General features: G+C 37.8%; 1 protein-coding gene across 1 annotated transcript in view; it reads right to left on the bottom strand.

Annotated features, from left to right (window-relative positions):
• The window catches only part of LOC105986231 (neutral ceramidase-like), a 74,275-nt gene extending 51,590 nt beyond the window's left edge, over positions 1-22,685 (bottom strand). Inside the window, exons 1-4 of the mRNA XM_013017048.1 lie at positions 22,499-22,685; positions 19,613-19,773; positions 18,124-18,213; positions 9,263-9,431 (exon numbers count right to left, since the gene is read on the bottom strand). Coding sequence (XP_012872502.1) covers positions 9,263-9,431; positions 18,124-18,213; positions 19,613-19,773; positions 22,499-22,685 — 607 coding nt within the window. The remainder of the gene's footprint in view (positions 1-9,262; positions 9,432-18,123; positions 18,214-19,612; positions 19,774-22,498) is intronic.
• Positions 22,686-24,547: the final 1,862 nt, after the last annotated feature.

The following is a 24,547-nucleotide window of genomic DNA, read 5'->3' as shown; positions in this document are numbered from 1 at the left end:
AAAAAAAAAAAAAAAAAAAACCACTTGGTCATCTCAGTCCATGAAGATGGCATTCTTAATACATTAAACTTAATGTATTTCAAAGTCAGTGCACAGAGTGAGGATAGACAAATAAACATCCACAACTTATCAGGCTAATTTCTTCTTTTTATTGTTCTTGTGCCACCTATGAAGCTTGTTCTCAGAGCTGTGTACTCTTGCTTGCTTTTTCACATAAGGCTGGTGCTCTACCACTTGAGACACATCTCCACTTCTGACTTTTTGCTGGTTATTTAGAGATAAGATTCTCATGGGCTTTTCTGACATGGAATGGCTTCAAACCACAATTCTCAGATCTGAGCCTCCTAATTAGCTAGGATTACATGTACAAGTCACTGGTGCCTGGCTTTAGTCAGGATCATTTCTTACTACATGGTCCACATGGGAAAATGACCAGAAGCAAAGGCCCCTGATTATTCACTATAGTTGACCTGAGAAGGAATAATTTTGAGTTCATTTCCGTTCCTTCTCATTTTCTTTTTGCCTGCACTCTGGGCCTGGGTGCTGTCTACTTGAACCATCTCTTCACTAACAGTGTTCTCACGGGCTGGGTGTTGTGGCTTACACCTGTAATTTTAGCTCCTCTGGAGGTTGAGGATCCAAGTTCAAAGCAATTCTGAGCAGGGAAGTCCATGAGACTTTTATCTCCAATTTACCAGCAAAAAGCAGAAAGTGGAGGTATGGCTCAAGTGGTAGAGCATGCATACACACAGATACACATGCATACCCACACACATATCCTATGGATTTTTGTCCCTGAGCCAGCTTTTAATCAGGATCCTCAGATTTTAGCCTCCTGAGTAGCTAGGATTACAGTGCCTGGCTTAGAGCCTTCATAGAAAATGACCATGCCATTTGAGCTGGACCTTTGAGGAGTCAGTAGGCATGAAAAGCATGAGTTGTGAGCTAGGTGGTACCCAGATCAAAAAGTGGATGGGAGGTGAATTGGAAAGGTGAACAAATTCTAGGTCATGGAGCACATTGATGTAGTCTTTGGTTAGGGACAGGATAAGAATTGACATCTCTGTCTGTGAGATGCTGCTGAGTCTCTCACCTTTGTTAGGGAGTTGATGGCTTTCTCTTAAGGTTTCTGCTTGACTTCTTTGCTCAAAGGGCAAGACCATTTACAAATCTTTTTCATTAGTTTTTGAATCATTGAAGAGTGGGAACAGACACCTAAAAATGCTAGCTGTTAAGCCAGATGTTTATTACTCTTTCATATACAACTAATATTGTATATCAGGAAGTCCCCAGATCAACTATGACGATTATAGGGAAACTTTTCCAGATACACCCAACATTCTGCAGTCACTTTGCGTTGTTTTTGTGGCTGCCCTGTGTAATCCTGGATGTAATTGCCCCCACAATCGCCTCTTGTTGCATTGAGATGATTGTTCTTGAATGAACACATTGTTCTTTAATACATTAGACTTGTTCCGACACATCAAGTCACATCCAGGCTGCTATGTAAGTCAGCCACTGCCATTAGGCAGAACCCCACACTGTGAGGTGTTAGGAAAAAGCTAGGAAAAAAATCTAGGTGTTAGGAAAAATCTCAAAGCTCATTCTTATGGAGATTGTCTTTTTTTAAGCTTAGCTGGGGTCAAAGGTGAAGGGAAATTCCCAATGTTACTTCATGACTATTCTTTCTTCCTCTTAACTTGGAAAACAATAGTGAAGTTCATCACTAATTTCTCCCTACTTCCATTTTTGTTTCCCTTCCTTCATTCAAACAAAGTCAGCACTGGGTTGCTCCTATGCATCATGTAATACTTTCAGTCCTTGGAATAATGCATTCATAACAAATATTTTGGACTAAAATGTACTCCTTGAAAACATCCTTTACACTGTGTGAGACTTGGTTTCCACATTTGTGATATGTGACTACCTTAATCTCTTAACACCAGAGATTATTTTCCATTCACTTATGACTGGAATATTTGAATAATGCATCAAAGTGGGCTCAGGGATACAGTCACAAGCAAAAATTGATGTACTTGTTACCCTTATAAAACTCCCCGTTTATTGGTAGAGAGAGAGGGCATTTAAATAGTAATACACATAAAAGTTAAATTGTGCTAAGGGCTAGTAATTGTATAATTAAATTATAATCAGGTTAAGTTCCAAGAAAGGGAAGTTTACAGAGCTATCTTAAAGGAATATGGCCTTGTCAAACAGATTAGATGTTTCCCTGACAGTGGAGCTGAAACATGAAGGAATAGTAACAATTAGCCAGCAAAATGGGAGTTGGAAATAACATTTCACAAACTTGGAAAAGCATGTACAAAACCTCTGTGGTGCTGGGAAGGTGGCTCAGTGGTAGAGCACTTGCCTTGCATGCCAGAGGCCCTGGGTTCGATTCCTCAGCACCACATAAGCAAAAAGAAAAAAGCCGGAAGTGGCACTGTGGCTCAAGTGGTAGAGCGCTAGCCCTGAGCTGAAGAGATCAGGGACAGCGCCCAGGTCCAGAGTTCAGGCCCCACTACCGGACCCCCCAAAAACCTCTGTGGTCCATTTGATGGGCTGATCGGAAACCTCAGTGTGTGGAATACAGGACAATGGAGTTTATGAGGTAGTTAGGGATTAGATGATGTAATAAAGATCTTGGTCTTTATACCAAAAGAAGTGAACAGTTATTAAAATGTTTTAAGCTGAGGTCATGGTGAGCTATTGAAAAATTAGGATCAGCAGTAACTTAAATAATGAAGCAAAATTATGTTCATGAACTCATTCCATAAACCACAAAATCCTCTACATTTGCAAACCTCCCAGTTTTTTTGCCTTTTATTCTCCTTAAGAGAAAACACTAAATGGCTTTTCTCTAAAGTAGAAGACATAGTTGGCACCTCTAAATTCTGACAAAATAAAAGCTGTTTAGCACTTACAAATGTCTTCTTTGGGAGACTCTGGAAATCATAGAATAATCTGTCACCCAACAGGAAAGATAGAGGACTGAGAGTCTTGAGAGATTCTGGTATTAAGGCAGTGCATGTAGGAAGAGACTCTGAGGGAAGAAAACAAAGAGAGGTTTCAGAAACAGAAAAGAAAGCCAAAAGGGTAAAAAGCTCTGAGTGGGAGAACCTGTTTTCACAAGGCCACCCACCCAAGAGAACAGCTGTGGGAGTGATATTTTTCCCCTGTGCTGTCTCTTCTAAGTTATTCTGAAGATTGATGCTGCTTTCCTCCAGATGGCTGCCCCTGTAGTGTTCTTCAGCAGAGCTCTGGCAAATGTGAGCTCTTATTCTGTGTCCAGTCCTCATGTGGTGCTTGATATGGGCTTTTTGATGACCAAGTGCTGACAGTTGACTGATAATAACAGCTACTTCAGGCTTGTTGTATTTGTTAGATCATCCCAAGCTTTGAAAGAAAAGCCATAAAAACTATTTTGCAGAAGACATTGGAATTGCTTGTTTGGTATCTAGAAAATTTTTAGCCTGAAGATGTATGCAAGGCTATTATTTTCCAAATTTTATTTTTTCATTATTTAACTAAGATGAACTCACCATCAAAGATCAAAAACTAGAAAATGAGCAAGGAAAAGAAGTGAACTCATAGTTATTCTATCCCCAGTCAACTACAGTGAATATTCAGGGACCTTTGTTTCTGCTAATTTTCCTATGTGGAATATGTAGTAAAAATGAGCCTGACTAAAGCCAGGCACCAGAGGCTTGTACCTGTAATCTTAGCTACTCAGGAGGCTGAGATCTAAGGATTGTGGTTTGAAGCCATTCCAGGTCAGAAAAGCCCATGAGAATCTTATCTCTAAATAACCAGCAAAAAGTTAGAAGTGGAGATGTGCCTCAAGTGGTAGAGCACCAGCCTTATGTGAAAAAGCAAGCAAGAGTACACAGCTCTGAGAACAAGCTTCATAGGTGGCACAAGAACAATAAAAAGAAGAAATTAGCCTGATAAGTTGTGGATGTTTATTTGTCTATCCTCACTCTGTGCACTGACTTTGAAATCCATTAAGTTTAATGTATTAAGAATGCCATCTTCATGGACTGAGATGACCAAGTGGTTTTATGTGGTTGTTTTTATAGGGACTCTTCACATCTAATAATCCTTTTTTTCTTATCTTAAACTACATACAACTTCTGGACAATATACAGCTCTTTGTTGGACAGAATTTGTGATGTATATATTTTTGTCATTTTCTTTCAATCTCTGTTCTAATGCTTTTTGGGGTCTCTTCTATGAACAGGTGGCTTTATTTATTTGTTTTGTACCCTGGCCATAAAACAGTGTGGAGAACCTCATGGTGATAGGAGCTTAGGTTCTGGAGTGGGGTTAACTTCAGTTCATATTATAATGCTACTACTTACTAACCTATGGCCTGGGGAAAATGATAACTATTTAGATGTTGACTGATCCTATTTGAAAGTAGGGATGGCTAACCCTTTACCAGGTTGTTGGGATTAAATGAGATGATACATGTAAAGCTAGTTCTATACTTGGCTTAGAAAAGGAATACAATCACTGTCGCCCGAAGGCAAGGAATAGAACACAATTATACTTCTAAATAGTTGTGCTCTTGCCATGTACGAGTGCTTGAAGCTGAGCACAGGGTGTTTATCTCCCCAGTACAGGGAGAATGAGGCAGGATGATTGTGGGTTAAAATCTAGCTTGAGCTACATAGTTAGAACCTGTCACAAAACAAAAGGAATCAACAACAACAAAGAAATAAACAAACAAAACATCCTTGAAATCCTGGTGAACTTTGCTGTATAGGCTGATGTGGTAAGACTCATTTTTCCCTTCCCTCTGGTAAGTTATCCATAATATTTGCCCCAGAATTTCTAAATGTTAGCCCTGCAGCTCTGTTCTTGGTGTGTGTCATGAGTAGGACATAGTTCCTGTTTTCAAGGTTCTTACTGGTTGGTGGGATGATCAGGACCGAGATAAGCAGACAGACAAGTAATAACCACCATATAGCCAGATAACCACTAATGCTATCATGTTTGCATGAACAAACTCCATGAGACATTGGAGGAGACTGTAATCAAGATATCTATGATTATAAATACCTTCTCTTCAGAACATAAACAAAGTTTATGTTTCCTCATAGGCTGCCTATGGCAGATAGCAATGCTAAAGCCCATGCTCTGTTATAATCTAACTCATCTGCATCTATAGGTGACCTGCCTGGTTCTATCTGCCTCTATCCCTAATTGGCACTGTCTACAACTCAACTTAATCCTTGTAGGAAACCCTAGGCAAATAATCCTAAACACATAACCCCTTACCTGGGTGAAAATATAATTTTTTTCTTTCATTTTATCAAGAGACAACTGTCTTCCATCACAAAAGTTCACACAGGATTAATCAAGTAATAAGCATTATTATTTGCTGAGTCTTCAGATCATGTGGCAGAGACAATACTGAATTCTTTACCACAGTCTCTCCTTAAATCCATCTCCATATTAATTGTACTGAAGGTAAGCACTAAGCACCAAGAGACTGAGAAGTTTGCACAATACCCCAGCATTGCTTCTCAATTGTGTCTGACTCCAAAGTCTGGTCTCTTAATCACATCTCTTATTCTCAGCATATGCCAAACTAGTCTAGTCGCTTTTCTTGCCCCAGATTTAACAAAAGATACTCAGGTAGATTTAAAACACACGCACATAACACACATGCAGTACTAAGAAGAAAATACCTGATAATGCCCAAGTCATCTCCATTTAAATATACCATTTTCAAGAGTACCATTTCTTTGTCTGTATTTGAAGAATACCTAGTCCGCAAAACAAGAAACACCTGTGTTAGAGACTCACTCTTATGTTTTAAGAACAATAAAAGCTGGCACAAAATAATAACATATCTTACAAAGTAAAATGCTTGACTAATAGTAATAGTTCTATAAATGCATCAAGTAACTAACTATTCCTTATGTAAGGAAATCGAGTACAATTGCCATCAATCACATGGGCACTAGACCAACTAAATGAAGGTGGACTAATTATATTTGTATAATATAAGTAATGCTCTATAATATGTATGTGTGTGTTTCTGAAAAAAGGGGTTTGTCTTTGATATTTCTACTCATATCAGATTTAAGCAGGATCTCTTAAAAAGAGTGTACAAAACTAAAGTCACTCAACACTCACAACTTAAGTATTCTTTTATATTCTTTCAAAGAAAATCAGATTATATTTTCTAAAAACAAACACCTTTGAAACCTATTAAATAATACAAAGACAAGTGTGAAATGTTAAGCAGCCAATTCACAAAGCCAGAGTAACTAGGTTCTTCTCTCCTGTGGGAATCTTGATTCCTCACTTTAAGAAAACACAAAATATATCTTGGTTTAGGCCAATAATCCTTACTAATTGGGAAGTACAGACTGGGGAACTGTGGTTCAAGGCCAGCTTAAGCCAAAAAGTTTCAAAGACTCCATCTCTAAAAATAACTGGATATGGTCAGGTGTCTGTTACATACCATACCAATAATTCAGGAAAGTGAAAAATAGGAAGACTGCAGTCCAGGCTAGCCTGGGCATGAAGAAAGACTCTACCTTGAAAATAACCAACTCAAAAAAGGACTGATGAGTGGCTCTACTAGTAGAGTGCTTGCCTAGAAATCACAGGGCATTAGGACACTAGTACTGCCCCAAAGAACAACAAAAATTTTACCTCCCTTAATTGTTGCATTTAGTTATGTTTCATTTATTTCTTTACTTCCTTCAGGATTCTTTTTTCTTTTATCATTTTTCCCGTCCCCTTCTCCTAGACTATGATGATTTCTGGATAGCACATAATGAAATAGATATTCATTAAAAATGTGTTGTGCATATTTTAATCTCCATTTTAAGAGATGAAGAGGATGAAAGCCATAAATTAAGTAGTAATTATGTAAGGTCACAGAGCTACAAAGCAAGTGGGGGGATGGAGTGGGGAAGGGATGGAAAGGGGAAACAAAGGAGGAGGCAACAATGCTTGATAAGAAATGTACTCACTATCTTACCCATGTAATTGTAACTTCCTGTATGGTATTTTCACATTTAAAAAAAAGAAGTGCCATGAGGGGAAAAAATAAAAACTAAAGTGATTAGGTTAGTCAAAAAAAAGCAGCAAAAGTAAGACAATAGTTATGTCAGTGATAGAAGAACCATCCCTAATGATCATCAAAGTACAAACACACACACTAAAAACTAGTTCCTACATTTATTTTTAGTTTTCCTGCTTGCCTTCAACATGTCTAAAAAACATATACTATTAATAATACCCTAGGATTCCACCATTCCACCACCTAACAATTCTGGACTAAGATTTTGTTGCTCTTTTCTAAGGGAAATGCATTGATCCTATTTTGACAATTTCCTCTTATTGTGTTCTCTCAGATTGTGGATTCTGAAGGTAAGAAGTAGGGCTTCAGTTGATCTGCACACCAGCAACATTTCCTTTATTAATAAATATTCTCCCATGTTTCATATTTGTCTGTGCTATGTCAATGCTCTGAAAGTTAAAAAAATAATAAAATTACGGTAACCTTAGACATCATAGTGGGTATAATGACTTTGTCAATGTAATGAGAAAGTTCTGTAAATGATTTCCTATATCTCTCACATCCCACTGTAGGGAAAAGGCTATAGAACACATGGTTGCTGTCAATCTGGAGGTAAATAGAAACAGTCTTTCTAGTTAAAATGGAAGACATGCTGTGTGGAGACACATGGTGCTAAGCCTTGTCTAGGAAATTACCACAGTGAAGAACCAATGGCTCTGTCTCAAGTGCAGTTCCTCCTGCCTGTGACTTGGACATAGCTCACTTCCAAGTGACATTTGCCTGCCACATGGAACTGCATTTGACAACTGTATGCTTTGAACAGCTCCATCCTGGGTCTCCTAAAATATCCTGTATGGTTTGCACAGAAACTTCTTTCTTCCGTCTGTATCAGCTCTCCAGCTATGTAGCACAGCCCTTCTGAACTCTACGGATTTATTAACTTTTTGTAGCCATTCTCTGTATGTGTATAGGTATGTGTAAATATACTGTATGTGTAAATATACTGTATTGCTGAGAGTTAATATTAAAAGTTAAAATTAGAATAAAACAACTGGTAATTACCAGTGTCTAGGACTACCAAATGAAATCAGTAGTACTTGACAGTTTATAACCAACAAAATTGATGTTGCTTAAAAATGTTCTCTTGTTCAGTAAGTCCTGATATTGTGAAAAGATATAGATATATCATGTATGTTTCTAATAGAGCTCACTCATGACACTTATGCAACAAAATAATAGCATGGTAGACAGAGGATGGAGTATAACTCATCTGGGAGTGGACCTCTATCTGGCTTTTAAAGGGTACACAAATAAAATATCTAAAGGATTAATCTAATTCCTTAGCAAAAGAAAACACCAGCATGTGGATATTCAAAGGGGTCGGGATCAGGTCAAAGAGAAAATAATAGAAGGATGAAGAGGGGAAGAAAGTAGTCAAGAATCCAATGTCTATCCTACAAAATTAAAAGAGTAAGAGAAGGGGTGGGTAGGACAGGGATGGATGAAAATGCTGAAATCAGACATGTTGTATTCATAAACTGCTTTGTTAGATGGCAATTCCTTTGTACAACTGCTTTAAAAGATAATAATTAAATAGAAATAAATATTAAAAAGTATAAGTATTAAGTTACTAAATATTAAATAATCTTTCTTTAGATTTAAAGAACTCAGAACAATTGGTGACCTTCAAATAACGCCAGAATGTGTGATGTCTTCCTTATTCTTTATTTCTATGCATAAACTTAAATGAATCATGCAAATTGAGGTTTAACCTGGAGAATAATAATGTGTCTGTAACTAGCAATGGGAAGTCAAGGTTCACAGTAATGTTCTGGACAGAGGGAAAAAATATGGACATGGTATTAAGAAAACCCAACACAGCATGCAGTGTTCCTCTACTGTTCCACCGTACCCCCTTTTCATCCTTATTAAAAGCCCCTTCTCTACTGAGTTCCAAGATGGACTTTTGAAGTGATGATCACCTCATCCTGCCACTACATGACATCCTTGAAGAGACCTGATTTCCTTACTAAATCTCATCTCTTAGCTTTTAGATATGAAGGCTAGTTGACAGATTTGGGTCTGATAATATGAGGAAGGAGAAAGTAAGATAGGTACTAACACTGTATCATGCCAAACCACTCCTGAAATGCATGTAAACAATAGTAAACAAGACCCCAGTCTCTGGATCTCTTTGCCCCAGGGCTCTTTGCCTACCTTCACAATACCAATACTCAAAGGTCCGATTGCTAAATCCTTCACTGAGGATGAGAAATAGAGTGTACTGGAAATACCCAGCTGGACCTGAGTGTGGATAAGTGGCACTCAGGATACCATTATCTCTTCTGTGGAGGGACCCATATTTACTCTTTAATCTGCTGAGGACCTTCAAGGAAAATGAAAAAAATAAGAGGATTAAGAAAAGGAAATAAGAAAAGGCCTCTGAGGAGTTCAGTCACTGCTCCATCCCATTAAAATTTCTTGCCAGCAGCCCTTTCATGGTTCACTATATTATCATAGTAATACATACATAGTAATAATAGCAATATCTACATGAACAAAGTTAGGTATTTTATGCATATTATATCACGTTTAAATACAACAATCCCAAGGAGTAGGTATTGTTAGCTCTCCTTTTTAGATGAGAACACTGAAATGTATATAAATTATAACATTTACCATTGATTTCATGAATAGCAGAGCCAAACTCCAGATCAAGTCTCTTTAACCAATACCTATACTCAATCGTTATTCGATGCACAATATTAATAATATCCAAGCTTAGAATACTAAGCAAGAGAAATACAATAAATTTCTGCCTGGAAGATGCTTTCATTCTAATGAGGGATTAACACAATAAACAAATCTGCAGTATACTATGATATAATAACAAATGCTATGAAGAGAAAACATTCCTAAATAAGGATGATAGTGTTGATGGGTGTTAGCAGCAAAGATCTTTCTAAAAGGGGGCACTTTTTAGCAGAGGCAATGCCCCCGGAAAAGCATGGCAGTCATAATAAATAGATTTTTCAGATACCTCTTAGCTACTCTATTGCCTCACTTTCTGAGAAGAAGAACTTAGTTTTTCCAGACATGGACTACTATACCCAAGGGAAACCAGACACTATGTGTAAGGAGTAGGGTATCCTTCCAATGGCTGGCTTCCAATCTCAGCAAAGGCCCAAGTGAAGAAAATCTCTACCCAGTAAGAACTAACTTGCCAGCCATGTGAGTGAGCAACCACAGTAATAGATTCACCAGCCTTCGTCAAGTATGCAAACAACTGCCACCCCAGCCAACATCTGCATGCTGCCTCGTGGCCCAGAAATGGTGACATGCCATTCCTCTTCTGACACAAGTCAGAATCACCAACCCACGGAAACCTTCAGCTGTAATGCATGATTGTTATTGCTTTAAGTCTTTAGATGTTTGAATGACTGGTTGTTCAGCAATCGATAACTAACATAAAGATTCCCAGTAAATGTCCATGGCATTAGCTAATGAACATCAAAATATATGTCTCAAGAAAATGGAAAACTAGTAATGCTGCTGAGTATCCATTTCTGATATGCCACAACCATCGATAATCTAAAGTTTGGTATGATTATGGCTTCTTTGTGAGAGATCATTAAAATAACCCAACAAAAGTATCAAACCCAAAGCAAACATTAGCAATGATTGCTTTGAGTGTGGCACATTCAGATAAACTCTCTGGGAATTTAAAAAAAATTAAAAAGCCCTCATCCATGTTGTTTGCTGATTTCTGTGCTATGAAACCTCAGGTCATGATCATACTACCAATTTAACAACCAACTTACAGTGTTACTAAATATTTAATAATTCATTATTGTGAACATGTCCAATGCATTTTTGGTCCATAGAAGATTAGCAGCTTAAGTACTAGATATTGAACACATTAAAAATGAACATATAAAAAATGAAATCTATTTCATTTTGGCTGCAGAGCTACACATGCTTAACCCAGTTGTGCAGTCACTAAAGCGGAAAGAAGATTTCACAAATTATCATACCTCCTTAACCCTTTCATGCTCTAAAAACTAATCGTTAGACTACTTTGTCCATGCAAGCAATGCTATTGTCCAAGTGAGTATGGGAAGGAAATGTGGTAGAGCATCCCTAGCATCACTCTAACTGAGCAGTACATGGGTTCCTTCTGTTTGGCCCTTACTCCAGCCTCAATTGCTCTTCCTCCCACATACTCTTTCATCCTGTAATTACTACACTCATGAACAAGAAAAGTCTGTAAAGAGAGGGAAAATTGCCTAAGTCAAATACTGATGTCATACAATTCAACAACTAGACAAGAAAGAACTATAAAGACTATAAAGAACTCTAAGTCCACTAAACATCTCTTACCCACATTCATTTCATTCCTAAAGAACTATAACATGAAGAAGCAATCCAAAAATTCATATGGAACAATAAAAGACCCCCTGAATAGCAAAAACAACCCTTAACAGAAAGAGCAGTGCTAGAGGAATATCTATATCAAATTTCAAACTCTACTATAGGTAAGATATGGAACCAACCCAGATGTCCCTCAATAGATGAATGGATCAACAAAATATGATATATATGTATATATACACACATATATATGTATATATATACATTATACATACATATATATATACATATATATATATACATATACAATGGAATTCTATGCCTCCATCAGAAAAAATGACACCGCCCCATTTGTTAGGAAATGGGGGAAAGACTTGGAAAAAATTATCTTAAGTGAAGTAAGCCAGGCCCAAAGAATCATAGGTCCCTTGGGCTGGGAAGGTGGCTCAGTGGTAGAGCGCTTGCCTTGTAATGCATGAGGCCCTGGGTTTGATTCCTCAGCACCACATAAGCAAAAAAAAAAAAAAAGAATCTAGGTCCCATGGTGTCCCTTATTTGCAATAACTAGTACATGTGTAGGACAAGCAGAAAAGGCCAAAAGTTACGTATATATGATGTTAAGATGATGTTAAGTGAAATGAACCCGAACATAGAGACACAAATATCTTTTTTCTTTCTTGCTATTGTTTCTAACGTATTTATAATGTACCACGTGATTTTTTTGTTGCTTTGTATGTTCCTCCCCCACAGTAAACAAAGGAGGAGGCAACAATGCTCAATAGGAAATGTACTCATCACCTTGCTCATGTAACTGTAACTCCTCTGTACAGCATTTTTACAATAAAAAACATACAAAAATTAAATTAAATTTAAGAAATAAAACTGAGTCCTTTGGACGTAAATCATGTCAAATAGTTTTTTCTTCTCTTTCTATACATTTGGATACTGTTTTGTTGTAGGAAACATGGCTAAACATGGATAAAGTAGCTTTAGTGAAGGCATCATGGCCAAATTGTATGATTTTGAACATCGATAAAACTGACTTTTGAGTAAGTGAAGGATGAACTATCCCAATAATAATAGTCAAAAAAGAACTATAACATGAGGATTTTTAAATAAGTGTATTTTTTCATGACTAGTCAAGAATCAAGCTCTTTAAACTTATGATAGGGACACAAGAGGTTTTAGCTTTGTCGCTGTGCTTATTAATGTAAAGTGATTTTTTTGTTTCTTTTGAATGTTCTTCCCCCATGGTATAACCCCTGTTTTCACTCTATTTGATTCTGATACCCTACTATATATATAACTTATTATTTTCACTGAATAATTATTGAATAATATATATACATTGAATAATATATATATATATATATATATATATATATATACATTTTTTCAAATTTGGGGAGGGGAAGGGAAATAACAAAATGCTGAAATAAGGATAGAGGTTGAGCCATTGTAACAATGAGATGTACAAGACACTATGACAAGACCCTACAACAAGATGTACAAGACACTACGAACTTTACAACTTGGGAGGGGAGGGGAGAGGGTTGGTAGTGAAAAACAAAGGAGGGGGTGACAATGCTCTATAGGAAATTTACTCATTACCTTACTCATGTAACTGTAACCCTTCTGTACAGTATCTTTACAGTAAATACATATTTTTAATTAATAATAAAATTTTTAAAAAGGTAGCAATTATGACCCAGGTGCTGGTGGTTCACACCTGTAAACTTAGCTACTGAAGGGGCTGAGATGAGCTCTGAGGATCTTGGTTTAAAGCCTGTCCAGGCAGGAAGGCTGTCAAACTCTTTATGTCTACTAAACTACTCAGAAAAGGCCAGAAGTGGTGATGTGGCTCAAGTGTAGAGCACTAGCCTTAACCAAAAAAAGCTTAAGGACAAAAATGGCCCAGGACCCGAGTTCAAGCTCCAGGACAAGATAGCATAAATCTTGAATCTTACAACTGAAGGTCTACAAAGAGCACATAGATATCTTATCCTAAACCCAAGTCTGAGATAGAGGATCCGAGACATAGGACTTCTGGGAGAGGGGGTGGGTGTAGGGGAGAAAGAAAAACAAATAATCATACAATAACCATGTATATAAATAGCCATTATAAACAATGGAGTGTCCATTCTGGTGAAAGGAAGGGTATTTTAAAACAGAACAAAGTAGATACATTAATGTGTGTGGCTTGTCTTATGTTTCCATTCCATTTCCTATTGCTGGCACCCTTGAGAAAAAAGAAGTAGAAAATCACCCGTTTCCCTGCCTGGCTTCAGTGATCAAAGATGCTCCCTAATCTTCATTTCACACTGGAAATGTCATCAGTCTTAATGCTGCCTAATCCTAGGCATTGCAAATAAGCCTAATAGCACTTAGCTCCAATGTTTTCAAGCCTTTCCTTGAGCTAACTTGTGGTAACTAAGTGGATTATTTAAAGATCTCCCCATCAGGTTTCAGAAAGTAGGTAAAGGTAAACATAGGAAGAAATAGTTACTGGATGATATTTACAAACCAACATGAAACCCTTCTCCTCTCCTTACTCTACCCCCAAAATCTACCTTTTGATTTTCCATGTTTGCTGATGACCCCACCATTCCCAATTGGAGCCATCTTTGATTCCCCCAGAAAAGCAGTGTAGCTCAGTGGTAATAAAGATGCTTTCTGGCACTATTCAAGAAGCTTAACATTGAATCCTAGCTCTAAAGGTTTCTTGCTTTAGAACCTTGGATAAGTTATTTGATCTTCTGCAATTTTGTTTCCCAATCTATTCAGTGTTACATATCAGCAACTCCCTCATAGAGTTGTTTCAACGACTAAATTAATATAAAAAGCAACTGGAATAATTATCTGGATGATCATTAATACTATGCAACTAAATGGCATTTAATTTTACCTACAACTACCATGGGATCTCACTGCCATTCCATTGGATTGAGACTTTTTTTTAACCAGTCTCATATAGAGAAAACTATCAGGCAAAGTTCAAAAACCTTTTCTGTGACTCCACCTTCCCTTTCTTGTATTTTTCAGACTTCCAATACTTTGTAAAATCCCCTGTATTTAATTCCCTCTGCTTGAAATACCTGGTACTATAACTATTTTCCCAATGGGACTCTCATCAATAGAACCTCAATATTAAACAATCTGCCAATATCTACTCGCTTGTAGTTCCACCTTATCCAAGTCCATATGAAACAACTTTAACTGGTTAATCATCCAAATATGATAATTGTGTGTATATTACACAAGAATTTTAAAAGACTACATATTACCCAGTGTATTATTTAAAAAAACTTGGAATCACAGGGTCTGCACAATTATGAGCAATACATCATTCATACACATCTCCAATTCCATGCATCTTTGTCCTAATATAACTCCTCTATCCCCTCAAAAAAGTCTATATCCCTCCTTTGCAACTTTGTGTTCATAATAGCTTCCATCTAATCTCAGCCTTCCCCTATTTTGCCCATTTAAAATTCTGCACACTCCATTATCATTTATACAATGAAAATCTTTTATTATTTTTTATTTCCTGTTTTCTCTTGTGATGATCTTTGAAAACTGTGTCCACAAATGATTTGATATATCTCCCTTCAAAGTGTTAGGGCTAAATTTTCTTACCCTTATATGTGTGTGGGGCCTAGTGACTGGAGAAATAGAGCGAGAGTAATGGTGTGTAATTTCTGAAAGTGGGTCAGAAAAGGCACTGTGGCTTCCTCCTCACTCATTTTCCTGAGTGATTCCCTCCAAGGGATCCATCTGGATATGGAGTTCTCAATACCAACCACAGGAGGGAACTATCTTAGAATTGGATCCTGCAGCCGAAGACAAGCCTTCAGATGTCTGTATTCTTTGCCTTCACCTCGACAGACAACCTACAACAAAACCTCATAGCCAAGCCAGTCCTGAATTTCTAATTCATATGCCTTTGTAGAATAATATTTTTATATTATAAGCCTCTCTATTTGGAGGCAGATAATTATTACACAGGAATAGAAAACTAATATGCCATTATACTCCTGTGGGTTATGACTACATATGTGTTCCTAAGTCTCAACACAAAAGCCTCACAGAAGATGTGGATTCCTGATTCCCTTGGCTTTGTGGCTTCTGTTAGGTCTGGCAAAGTTCCTTATAATAAAAGAAGCGATTCAGGCATTTCGTCCCTCTAAAGAATTATGTTTCTCTTTGAAGAGAAAAGTAGGATGGCCAATAGACACATGAAGAAATGCTCAACCTCCCTAGCCATAAAAAAAATGCAAATCAAAACAACATTGAGATACCATCTCACCCCAGTTAGAACGGCTATAATCAAGAACTCTAATAACAACAGATGCTGGAGGGGATGTGGACAGAAGGGAACCCTACTGCATTGTTGGGAATGTAAACTTGTTCAACCACTTTGGAAAGCAGTATGGAGGGTCCTCAAAAGTCTCCACATAGAGCTCCCCTATGACCCAGCAATCCCACTTTTGGGTATTTACCCAAATGATCACAAACAAGACCATACTAAAGCTACCAGCACAAGTATGCTCGTTGCAGTATTATTTACCATAGCTAAGATATAGAAACAACCCAGATGTCCCTCAGTAGATGAATGGATCAAGAAAATGTGGTATATATACACAATGGAATTCTATGCCTCCATCAGAAAGAATGACATTGCCCCATTTGTTAGGAAATGGAAAGACTTGGAAAAATTTATATTAAGTGAAGTAAGCCAGGCCCAAAGAAACATAAGTCCCATGGTTTCCCTTATTTGCAATATCTAGTATATGTCTGAGACAAGCAGAAAAGATCAGATAAGTTGATGTTAGTTGAAATCAACCCCAAGATAAGTATTCAAATGTTTTTTTTCTTTCTTGCGGTTGTTTCTAACATGTTTATAAGATGATTTCTTTGTCGCTTTGTATGTTCCTCCCCCACAATATAACCCCTGCTTTCATTGTTTTTGATGTTGGTATAATTTGTGGAGGGGAAGGGCAAAAACAAACCATTAAATAGGGATACAGGTGGACCCATTGCAACAATGAGATGTACAAGTTGTTATGTCAAAAAACAAACTTTACAACTTTGGTGTTTGGGGGGAGGGGGAGGAGGGAAGTTAGGGCGGAGGGGGGAAGGGATGGGAAGGGGAAACAAAGGTGGAGGCAACAATGCTTTGATAAGAAATGTACTCATTACTTTGCCCATGTAATTGTAACCCCTCTGTATGGTATTTTCACAATAAAAAATTAACAACAACAACAAAAAAAGAATTACATCTCTTTGAAGAATATGGACTATGGGCTCAAGCACACACGTATTCAGAACCTAGTTCTACCATTTCCTAACTGCCTGAGTTTTGGAAAGTAAATTAACTTCTCTATGGTTCAGTTACATTTTTCATGATAGAGGACTAAACATAGAGACACCTCAAGGCTTGGTTGTAAACATAGGTGAGAGAAACATACTTAATGACCCTGTCCCTCCCGTTTCCTCAGATGAGACCTCCACTTCACTCCCAAGAGACAATAGTATCTTTGAGTCATCTCACCTTCTACCCCACCCTACCAGCCCCTTAAAAAGAAACATCAAAAAAAGCGGTCTTAGCCGGGCACCAATGGCTCACACCTGTAATCCTGGCTACTCACGAGGCTGAGATCTGAGGATCGCAGTTCAAAGCCAGCCCGGGCAGGAAAGTCCGTGAAACTCTTATCTCCAATAAACATTCAGAAAACCTGAAGTGGCACTGTGGCTCAAGTGGCTGAGTGCTAACCTTAAGCTGAAGAGCTGAGGGACAGCACTCAGGCCCAGAGTTCAAGCCCCATGACCGACAAAAAAAAAAAAAAAAGCAATCTTGGGTGAGGCTAAGAAAACACAATACTGGATAACCTAAATTGACTGTTATTGTTTTAGCCAGGGCTCCAGCCTCTTGTTTCTCACATTTCAAAATATGTAAGCAGATATTAACAGAGGGCATTTGCTCATTGTGACCTGATCCTCTGCAGAAAATAGCACTGAATCAAGGCTTCAAAACTTCCTTAGAGAGAGACATGGCAATGCACTTTATTCTGCTTCGTCTCTTTTCCACAATACCTGTATTTCTCACTTCCTCACTTCCTCTTTCCTCCTCCTTCCCTTTTTCTTTCTCTGCTCCTTAAGGCCTCAGACAACCTAGGTACATTTTCCATGTATATTTTTCTTAAAGCCAAATATCATCACAGGTAAGTAATGAAATCTAAATTTAAGGGAAATCATACAAATCATATTCTATAATAAAATCATATTCTATAATAAAATATGAAGATTAAGAGAGTGATAAGAAAGTCTTTTTAACTTACTATTACAGAAATTTTAATAATCATACAAAAATAACCAGAATAATACAATGAACTACCCTTATTACCCAGTTTCTACAGTGACCAACTCCTAATCAATCTTGTTTCATCTGATTCATCTTGTTTCATTTTCCTGAGATTCCTTCTATCTATTCTCAATGGCTGGAGAGGCTAAAGGAAAGATTAGTGATTTATTTCACTCTCAAATATCTAACCTGGATGATTAAATGAGAGAGCATATATAAAGGTCACACGATACATAATAAGCTTTCAAAGAACCACTAGCATTCAAAATGATGATGAGTGATCTGCAGAACTAAAAGCAAAGTTTGACCAAGATCACTTGGATCGTAATAATGACCATTCATATACCATGGCCAATGGTTCTGCCACGATGAAAGCCCAGCTATACAGCCTTGTGAGGAGACCCTGTACATACTGGCCACTTTTGCTATAGCCCATCTAAAGAGAAAGAAAAACTTAGAGCCATCTATCTCACCCAAATACCAAAAACCAGGCCCAAACAGAGAAGAGTAGATTTCTGCAGACATACAAAGGAAAATCCACACATCTCTGTGACTGAGATGATGTATGGTATGTTTTCTAAACTATAAATAAATTAAGAATCATAGTAGAGGCCTTAATCAATCTGCAGAAAAAAGGAAGGTTAAAGAACTGATCCAATGGTAAGAAGGTATTCACTGGGATTGGGCAATCAAGAAGCTTAGGTGGCTCAGAAATCCCATTTCTACATTGGAGATCTTTAGGAACTTTTCATTGACATGGAAGCTTTCCTTCTTCTAAGGTACCAAAAACAGGATGTGTTCACTATAAAGGATCTCACATTGTAGCAAGAACATCTAAAGATTAGCATTCTCTCCCCCACCCCCACTCTTTGCCATTGGTTCTTTCTTTGAATAGTTTCATTTCCTTCATTGTTATTATCCTTTTCTACCAACAAAAATCTATACCCATGTCTTCAGATGCCCCTGGGCTGTTTGCTCTCTCCTTCATGAGATCATTGATGTAGGTTGTACATTCCAAATAGCTTAGAATATAAAGATTGTTTAGCAGAAGGGATTAACCTTTAATGGACAAGTTCATGTGCTGGTTCTGTAAGGAAGTGTTGCACAAAGGTGCATTTTTACCACCATAGCCAATAACTCCCATGTCAGCAGTCAACAGAACACCCTGACCCATGAAGGATTTTATTGGCTGACATGATGTTAGCCCAGTTGTAATCACAGTTGCATCTCTATTTTGAAATGAGAGGTTTAACTGGCTTTTATTGACAAAACTATAAGACAAGGAAGCCATGAACCCACATATTCACCCATAAAATATGATTAATTGACTTAATATTGGAGGTATACTAAAATTGTTTCCCTCTTTCTTGAAGATTGATATTCCTAGTCCTAGATTGTTACAAATATATTTAGAAAAAACTATAAGGCATGGACAGGTATGATTGTTCATTCCTGTAATCTCATCAACATAAGTGACCAAAGGAAGGATGATCACGGGCCAAGGCCAGCCTCCTGCTTACACATGAGACCCTATCTATAAGATAACTTGTAAAAAGTAAAAAAACAAAGAAAAAAAAATCTTGTTGGGAACATGCCACAAGTGGTGGAGTACCTACATAGCAAGCTCACATCTCTGAGTTTAAACTCCAGCATTACCCAGAACACACTCTACAAACACAGAAACACACAGACACAGACATTCATACATGCACACACACACACACACACACACACACAAACACACCCCAGAAGGCAGTTATAATAATAAAGAACAGAGGATACAAAATAATGCAAAAATGTTAATAGCTTCCTTAATGAATCCAGCATTTACTTACCAAAAGAATATCTGATACTTGTCCGGTGCAGTCAGCTCGCCCAACACCTATATGGTAGCCACTGAAGTTCTGAAATAGAGGAGGCTCCGGGGTACTAATCACGGGAGTGGTTTGAATGTCTATGGGATCCTGGGTGGTTAACAAACCGTGATCTCCTGAGTCTAAAACAGAATAAAGTATTGGAGAAGAAACATTTTCATGTTTCTTTGTCTAGATTCAATTTGGTTCCAATGGAAAAACTGTGATATATTCTCATATGTACAACAGATAGAATGAGAAACAGGAAGTATCTGGAACCATAAATCTAAGCAGATTCTTTTCCTTGACCAGAGATATTTCAGACTAAAGTCAAGGCCCCTGGGAATGTCCCTCAGCTTTTCCCTACCAGACTTCCTAGTCATCCCCATCTACTTGACTCACTTTTTTTGCATTTCTGTGCCAGCTACGCAAAACATGTAGCAGACTCCTGCCACTCAACCTGCCAACCGCAACTTCTGGGCATTTCTTTCATTCTCTCCACTCAGACTTCTCTACTACTGCTTTCAGAACTGATCTACCTCTATCATACCTAGATCCAGATCAACTCTTCATCTCCAGAATGCCACCCATTTATCTTTGCCCTTATGTGGCCTTTCTCTACCTCCTAAAACCTTCTATTAATACAAAGTAAATCACTGTATACTTGCTACATAGTCACCTTCTTTTGAGTTATTCTCATATATGAAAATATATATTTTTTCATGTATATGAGCTATGTTAATGTAGATATATAAACACGTATTTATTTATTTTATAATATTCAAATATATATGATCCTCATAGGACAAAGAATGACAGAGATTAAGAAGCAGGTGCCATAAACAAAGTATCTGACCTTAAAATCCATCCAACTCTATCAGTTACTTAAGCTATTTTACCTCATTTTCTCATCTACCTAATGGCTTCCTAGGGTAGTTCTCAAATAATTATGTTAATACATATATATTAAAATTTGAACAGTGACTTGCATAGAGCTTTGATTCTCTTCACATATTTAGACATTATATATAATATATATGTATGCATATATATTTATTTCTACTCCAGATAATAGTCAAATAGAAAGCAATATATGCATAGTAATGAAGGAATATGATAGCAACTGAAGCCACACTATCACATATTCAAGGGCAAGTTCTTGGCTATCTTGGGGTCTCAGGTTCCCCATAGATGAAAATCACTATGAGTAAGACTTACTTTATAGCTATGTTGTGAGAATTAGATGAAAAACTTGTGTAGAATCCTTACAATGCTGCTACATACACACACACACACACACACACACACACACACACACACACACACACATTCAACCTACAGTAGGTACTTCTATGAAACTATTTATAATTCTTAATAACCTGACTGTCTGCTTTCTAGTTCTCTAATTTTAAGAGCTAAAACCAAGTAATTCCTAAGGATCTTCTCATTTCTAGCATTCCAGGTCCTGCTCTGCCCACTGCTGAAACCGGGGAATCTCTCTTCCTCTGCATCCACAGATAATTCAAAGCACCAGAACATAATGAAGAACAGGCTGGAAAAGAGAAGAGGCTACAAAAGGGAAAAGTGAAATGAAAGATTCCATCTCCTTTCCCATTTTGTCTGAAGCCACCTCTCCCTTTACTTTGGTCACAGAATGCAATCTCCTGCTTTTCCACTCAGTTAACTGAAACTGAGGCTCCAGTAAAGACCTATTCATTGCCCACAGCTTTTGTAGTCTTCACAGCTTTCAAGAGCTAAACCTGATTCCAACATTACATTTAAAAAAAAACACTAAACAATCAAAAGATATCCTCACATTCCAATTTTGTTGCTGTTGTTTGTTGAAAACTTGGAAGATCTGAAGACGACATAACATCATGACAACAAGCACTGAGACCTTATCAGGTCTCCTGCACCAGAATTCCCTCTGTTCCTACTTTATGCTGGAACCTATCCACTCTGTGTTCACAGAGCCTGATAGGCCCTTGTAAGGACTTGAATTTGAGATGCCCTTCCCTAGAGCTTTGCACAGACTGACTTCCCATGGGCCTTCCTTTCTTCTTTTGCTCCCCAGAGATCACGATGCCAAAAATAAAGAGCAGGATTACCCATGGTTTCCCTTATTTGCAATAACTAGTATATGTCTGAGTCAAGCAGAAAAGGTCAGATAAGTTGATGTTAGGGAAATGAACCCTAAGATATGTATCCAAATGCTTTTTGTCTTTCAGGTGATTGTTTCTAACACATTTATAAGATTATTTCTTTGTTGCTTTGTATGTCCCTCCCCCATGGTATAACCCCTGCTTTCACTGTATTTGAGGTTGGTATAATTAGTGGAGGGGAAAAAAACAAATCATTTAAATAGGGATACAGGTGGATCCATTGCAACAATGAGATGTACAAGTCATTATGTGGAAAACGAACTTTACAACTTTTGTGAGAGGGAGAGGAGGATTAGGTGGGGGTTAGGGGGAGGACGGGAAGGGATGGGAAGGGGAAACAAAGGAAGAGGCTACAATGTTTGATAAGAAATGTACTCATTATCTTGCCCATGTAATTGTAACCCCTCTGTACAGTATTTTCACAATTAAAAAAAAAAGAGCAGGATTAGAGCCTAGGTTCCTGAGCTTTGGAAGATGAAGGCAAATACATGCCTGTATCTGTGAACTGAGTATTTGGGGGACAAAGGTAGATGTGATTTAAAAAATGCTATCAATTCAGGCAAGGTATTAATGTAAGAGTGAGAGGACCATCTCAGGCTCTTTACATACACATTGAACTATCAGCCAACACTTGCTCATCTTCTTGGTCATCAAGAAATTTCCTTCAAGCCTAGGGATCTCATCCAAGGAAATCCATTACACTTACCTTTGTGGTTTTTGATGGTCCCATTGGTGATAAACAAGAGGCTGAGAAGGGCTACTGTGATGACAATCATCATCACAAGGAGGAAAATCAGGAATATCTCCAAGGAGGAAAAGGTGTGCTTAGCCAATTCACCAGAGGCAAAGTAAAGAGATGGAAGAAGTATGGAAGAAGAAAAAGACATAACCATGAATTTAAAAATGCATGCTTCAAACTGTCTCAAGGTATGGCCAATAGAATAAAAGATTCTATCTGATCTGTCCTTCATTTTGTGGAGGCTAGGACCAAGACTCAGTGTGGCCTGGAGGTGGAGGTAGAGCTTGGGTTCTGAGGGGCTGAGGTTAGGGTTGGAAATTCCCACTTGTGGGAAGTAAGCTTCTCAAGATTCCAAAGAATCAACCAAGGTAAGTCTTCCAAAGAAAACCAGAACTGAGTGATAGGGAAAACAAGACAAGAATCTTGAGCTTGGAGGCCAAGGCAAGAGCAATCTTAGGTGTCAGCACCAAGGCTGGAGGTTTGGAGCCACATCTACTACATGAGGTATTACACATGATTCCATTTCATGCTGCAATAGATGAGAGAAACTTGGGTGAGTTGGCCCAGCCTATCTAACCATGTCAAGAAGGACAATAATTAAAATCCTAATAACTTATTGACAATTTTATCTTACACGTAGACACTTGTTAAGACACAACAAAGATCATAGACACCTTTTGTAACATACACACATATTAAGAGGAAATAAAATAAACTTATGGAATTCTTAGTATGCTACAGGCAGTAAGAACATTGCATGAATAGCTTAATTAATTGATACAACTCTATGAGATAGCACTGTCTATCTTCCATTCTCAATCTACATTGAAATTTTTTTTTAAAAAACTGAGCCACAGATGGGTACTGGTGGTTCATATCTATAATCCTAACTACTCAGGAGGCTGAGATCTGAGGAATGTGGTTCAAAACTAGCCCAGAAGGGAAAGTCTGTTAGATTCTTACCTCTTATTACTTAATCACCAAAATAGCCAGATTTGGAACTGTGGCTCAAAGTGTTAGAGCACTAACCTTGAACACAAAAGCTCAAAGATAGTGCCAAGGTCCTGAGTTCAAGCTCCAAGACTGGCAAACACACAAACACACACACACACACACACACACACACACACACACACACACACACATTCAACCTACAGTAGGTACTTCTATGAAACTATTTATAATTCTTAATAACCTGACTGTCTGCTTTCTAGTTCTCTAATTTTAAGAGCTAAAACCAAGTAATTCCTAAGGATCTTCTCATTTCTAGCATTCCAGGTCCTGCTCTGCCCACTGCTGAAACCGGGGAATCTCTCTTCCTCTGCATCCACAGATAATTCAAAGCACCAGAACATAATGAAGAACAGGCTGGAAAAGAGAAGAGGCTACAAAAGGGAAAAGTGAAATGAAAGATTCCATCTCCTTTCCCATTTTGTCTGAAGCCACCTCTCCCTTTACTTTGGTCACAGAATGCAATCTCCTGCTTTTCCACTCAGTTAACTGAAACTGAGGCTCCAGTAAAGACCTATTCATTGCCCACAGCTTTTGTAGTCTTCACAGCTTTCAAGAGCTAAACCTGATTCCAACATTACATTTAAAAAAAAACACTAAACAATCAAAAGATATCCTCACATTCCAATTTTGTTGCTGTTGTTTGTTGAAAACTTGGAAGATCTGAAGACGACATAACATCATGACAACAAGCACTGAGACCTTATCAGGTCTCCTGCACCAGAATTCCCTCTGTTCCTACTTTATGCTGGAACCTATCCACTCTGTGTTCACAGAGCCTGATAGGCCCTTGTAAGGACTTGAATTTGAGATGCCCTTCCCTAGAGCTTTGCACAGACTGACTTCCCATGGGCCTTCCTTTCTTCTTTTGCTCCCCAGAGATCACGATGCCAAAAATAAAGAGCAGGATTACCCATGGTTTCCCTTATTTGCAATAACTAGTATATGTCTGAGTCAAGCAGAAAAGGTCAGATAAGTTGATGTTAGGGAAATGAACCCTAAGAT

The sequence above is a fragment of the Dipodomys ordii genome, unplaced genomic scaffold (assembly GCF_000151885.1).
Source record: "Dipodomys ordii isolate 6190 unplaced genomic scaffold, Dord_2.0 Scaffold34, whole genome shotgun sequence".
NCBI lineage: Eukaryota > Metazoa > Chordata > Mammalia > Rodentia > Heteromyidae > Dipodomys > Dipodomys ordii.
The sequence above is the reverse complement of the archived record's forward strand: the minus strand, read 5'-3'. Positions and strand labels throughout refer to the sequence as shown.